Source organism: Nuphar pumila, chromosome 10 (genome assembly GCF_984573655.1).
Source record: "Nuphar pumila chromosome 10, dmNupPumi1.hap1.1, whole genome shotgun sequence".
Classification (NCBI taxonomy): Eukaryota; Viridiplantae; Streptophyta; class Magnoliopsida; order Nymphaeales; family Nymphaeaceae; genus Nuphar; species Nuphar pumila.
Genome location: NC_143258.1, coordinates 39,218,306 through 39,222,783, shown reverse-complemented (window position 1 = coordinate 39,222,783; position 4,478 = coordinate 39,218,306). Strand labels below are relative to the sequence as shown.

At 38.2% G+C, this 4,478-nt stretch overlaps 1 protein-coding gene across 1 annotated transcript; it reads left to right on the top strand.

Annotated features, from left to right (window-relative positions):
- Positions 1 to 1,852: 1,852 nt before the first annotated feature.
- On the top strand, positions 1,853 to 4,007 carry IAA31 (indole-3-acetic acid inducible 31). The gene is made up of 3 exons (XM_090018367.1): positions 1,853 to 2,213; positions 3,666 to 3,771; positions 3,868 to 4,007. The coding sequence occupies exons 1-3, from the start codon at positions 1,853 to 1,855 to the stop codon at positions 3,929 to 3,931; spliced, it is 531 nt and encodes a 176-aa protein (XP_089874493.1). The 3' UTR covers positions 3,932 to 4,007.
- The last annotated feature ends 471 nt before the right edge of the window (positions 4,008 to 4,478 follow it).

Genomic DNA, 4,478 nt, shown 5'->3' with positions numbered 1-4,478 from the left:
TGCTAAATTAACCTTTTGACAAATTTGATAAATTGTGAAGCATTTTGAAGAACACGTCAAATTTGTCGTACCTCATTTACCGCGAGTAATAATAGTGGGAACACTGGTGTATGTCTGTGAGTCAGCCTCAATTGGCTGATTCATATTGTATTGGCCAGAAATCGATACGTACAAAACTGATTTAGCTTAAAAGAAATAAAAAACAATTTTAAATACTTTGGCACTATTTTGCAACATGTGTCATTTCTGGATGAAAGTTGACGGATTAAGTTCCATTCAGCTCCGAATCAGAATCGGCTGGTTCACCTGAACGATTCAAAGCCTGATATGATGTTGACAACATTGAGCAGAAATAATAATAATAACATGAATGGGAGCAAGAAGCAAAAGGTGGGTCCATGACGTGGGGTTGATCTGGGTTCGATTCTGGCAGCAGGCTGTCTGATCAAATGGAGGGGATGTTCCCTTCGTGTATGGGAAAAAGGAAAGAAAAGCAGACCAAGACCAAGTGCTTGCTTTGATCCGATGGGATGATACTTAAAAAGAAAAAGAAATTAGAGGGAGAGAGGAGGGGGGAATAAGGCCCCCCAAATATCTGAGACAGCAGTGTAACATCGTATGGTATTGTAGTTTATATATATATATATTATAGTTGTGTAAGCATATACAAGGTGCATTAATTTAATCTAACCCCATAGATGTCTTCAAGTCCGTTTGCTAGAGATCATACTTTGAATGGTGTTTTTCCAATGCTAAAAATGTGCGCGCCCAAGAAACCATTTTGGTATTTGAAAATGGATTTGCACAAACATTGAGCTCACGTCTTTAAAGCATCATGTAAACTAGGAGTGGCAAAACCTGACACGACCCGCCAACCCGCCTCTTAGGCAGGTTAGGGTTTGGAAAAAACGAACCCATTTAATAAATGGGTCGACACGCCTAACTCGTTTATTAAGCGGGTTGGGTTCGTGTTAGGGTATGCCAACCCGCCTGACCCGTTTAATAAACGGGTTAGGCGGGTGGGTCAACCCGCCAACCCGACCCGCAAACCAGAGAACCCGTTTACCTGACCCAACCCATTTATTAAATGGGTTGGTGAGTCGTGTCGGGTTACCCGTTTATTAAACGGGTCGGGTTCGTGTTTGCCACAGCCGACCCGTTTAATAAACGGGTTGGGTTCGGGTTGAGGTATGCTGACCCGCCAACCCATCCGATCTACCCGCCAACCCGACACGATTGCCACCCCTAATGTAAACCTCAAAATCTAAGAACAATACATTTAAGATCTTGGAATTGTGTATAATGAAAGTTGCAAAATCATTACACGCTCACCTAGCTATTTTGATATCCCAAACAAGATTCAGGGCTTGTTTAATTGCCTGCTTATGTGACACGAGTCAATCACATGATAGCATTCCATGGGCTTCACAGCAACATATTGAAGGCCTCATTCAGAATGCTGTCATGTGATTGGCCTGTGTCACATAGGCGAGCACTTAAGCGATCAGTGTATCCTTTCTCCATCTTATAAGCTTGAAATTTGAGACCCGACTGTTTTCGTGACAAATATCCATGAATTTGTTTTCGTGTTCAGTCCGCGTGTCCGTATGGTAGGCTTTATATATACATGTCATTAAGTTACCGATGACCCATACCAAACCTGAAAAAGAAAAAGCAAGTGCACTAGACCACTTGTGGTCAAGCTACGCCACATCTGCCACGTATGCCTGCCGGCCACCCTAACGACAGCCCAACGACTCTGGTTGGGAGCTTCCTCTCTCCTCAATCTCATTCATACTGCTATTTATAGAGATAGAGAGGGTGAAGGATCTCTCTCTCTCTCTCTCTCTCTATGGAGGAGACTTGCGACTCATCCTGTTCCTCCATAGACAGTAGCAGCTACGCTTCTCTCTCCTCATCTGCCTCTTCTCTAATTAACCAGCATGGAGATCTCAGTACAGAGCTAAGTCTGGGTCTTAGCATTTCAACCCCTCATCGGTTGCATCCTTCTGGTGATAGGGACCGACTCTCTGGTTGGCCGCCGATCAGATCTCACCTTAGGAGCCAGCTCGCCGTGCAGAAGCCCAGTACCTTTTTTGTGAAGGTTTACATGGAAGGACTTCCCATCGGCCGTAAACTCGACTTGTTTGCGATTGGTGATTATGACGGACTGATAAGGGCGCTCAGAGACATGTTCAAGACGAGCATTTTCTGTAAGTATGGTAGCCTATCTCTCATCCCACACCTGCGAGCAAGTAAGCCCAATTGAACTGCGGGATCACATGATCCTCAATCTTTCGGTTCAATCGAAAGCTAGATGTCCACAACAATGATTCTTTCTTGAAGGTTCCCAAAATGACTTTAGACTCTCTCTCTCTCATGTTATACTACATATATACAGAGATACATGGGTGTAGGGTAACTGGAATATGTAAACCAGCAAAATATGTAAACTGGTTTACACGAGATTTTCATATTTTTTTTATTTTTTTCTAAAATTTTACCGAATGCAATCTAGATGCTTAGTTTTATAGAAATAGACTCTTAGATCATCCAATTACAAGAAAGATCTTTTAAGTCTTGAAAATCAAAGGCTCAAAATTTTTATAAATATTCAAGCATACAAAATCACATTTCTTTATCTGATTACGATGATCCAATAATCAGATTCCAAGCAAATGGACCACACCGAATGCATCTGCAGGGTTAGATTTGCTAAAAACTTATGAAAATCTGGTTCATACTAGTTTACATGTTCTAGTTTACATACGGGATCCACACACAGACACGCACATATATATATATATATATATATATATATATATATATATATATATATATATATATATATATATATATATAGTGTTTTCTAAATGTCCTAAACACTTAAACAAAAACATAGTTGCAAGTATTTTTTGCTTAATCTAAACTTTTTCACGTATTTATGCAATATATTTACCAAGAAAATTTTATTTTTTTATCATCAAATTATAGTGCAATATGAGCCATTGGTTTCATATTGTTGTAAAAATACAGCTAATGTATCCTGCACTAATTGAGCTATATTATATCTGTAGGTTCAGATTAAGCTAACACCTATACATATGTTTTTTTTTTAAGTCATTTAGGACAGTTTAGGACCTAAACTGTTTATATATATATATATATATATATATATATATATATATATATATATATATATAGAGAGAGAGAGAGAGAGAGAGAGAGAGAGAGAGAGAGAGAGATGGGTACATGCTAAATGAAACGTGCTAAATGGGTTTCTCTTCTCTCAGGTTGTTTCTTTGCAGTTCCGACCCCATAAATGTGTTGGGCATGGTTGATTTACAAGGAATCCACACCTGGATCAGATGTTTTCAATGAAAAATGATACTTAGAGCCTCAAAAATTTACAATGATTTTGGACCATTAATTTTTCTAATGTTATAAAAACCCACCCATGTGTCAGAATCGAACACTTTAAGAGCTGATCCCTATAAAATCAAGTACATAGATTTCATCTGTATGGTTAGAATTAAAAATAAAATAAAAATAAAAAAGCTGAAAACTCATTTAGCACGTACCATTATATATATATATATATATATATATTGCAGTTTCTTTAAAATATTGACCTTTTACTAATATTTTCACTTTTTTTCATTCAGTTGGTTTAGGCTATGATATGGCACCTGAATCATCATATGAGATGCATGTATTGACCTACGAAGATAAGGAAGGAGATTGGATGATGGTGGGGGATGTTCCTTGGGAGTAAGTTTCATATCTCTCCAATTGTTTTGTGCCTCACTTAAACTTCCTTGAAGTATTCTGAGTTTTCTAACACATTCTTTGTTATTCTAATTGCAGAGTTTTTCTTACTAGTGTCAAGAGATTGAAGATCACAAAGACTACTATGAACATTTACCATTAATCTTTCTCTCCAGTTTTGCTCTCTCTCTCTCTCTCTCTCTCTCTCTCTCTCTCTCTCTCTCTCCAGTTTTGTTCAATAGATACAGCCGCAGAATAATGCTGAGGCATAAATATTGGCTGAAATTTGTTAATATGTACAGCTTTAGGACAAGAAATATGATTTTGAATATTAATATATATAGCTATGCTATATTTTAAATAAACCTTGTTGTTCTTGTTGGGATGTAACACCTCCGTAGCTTGCTTTGAATGGGGAACTTCTCCACCAAAGTTCCCCCCTTCTTAAGTAACGTGTAACTAACGGCAAGTGTGGTTGCTTATGTGTTTGATGTACTTCATCCGTCTCACCAGAAAAAAAAGGCATTTGAATATGTCTGCATACGCATGCGTGGTCATCCTAATGCCACTACCGATAAAAATTATGAAAATAGCTTTTTATGGAACATGAACCAAGTATGATTTATGTGATCTACATCGGACCTCCCTAAGCTTTTTTTAGTAGGTTTGGTTAAACCCAAGTCTGGATTCAGCACCAGCACCAGCACCTC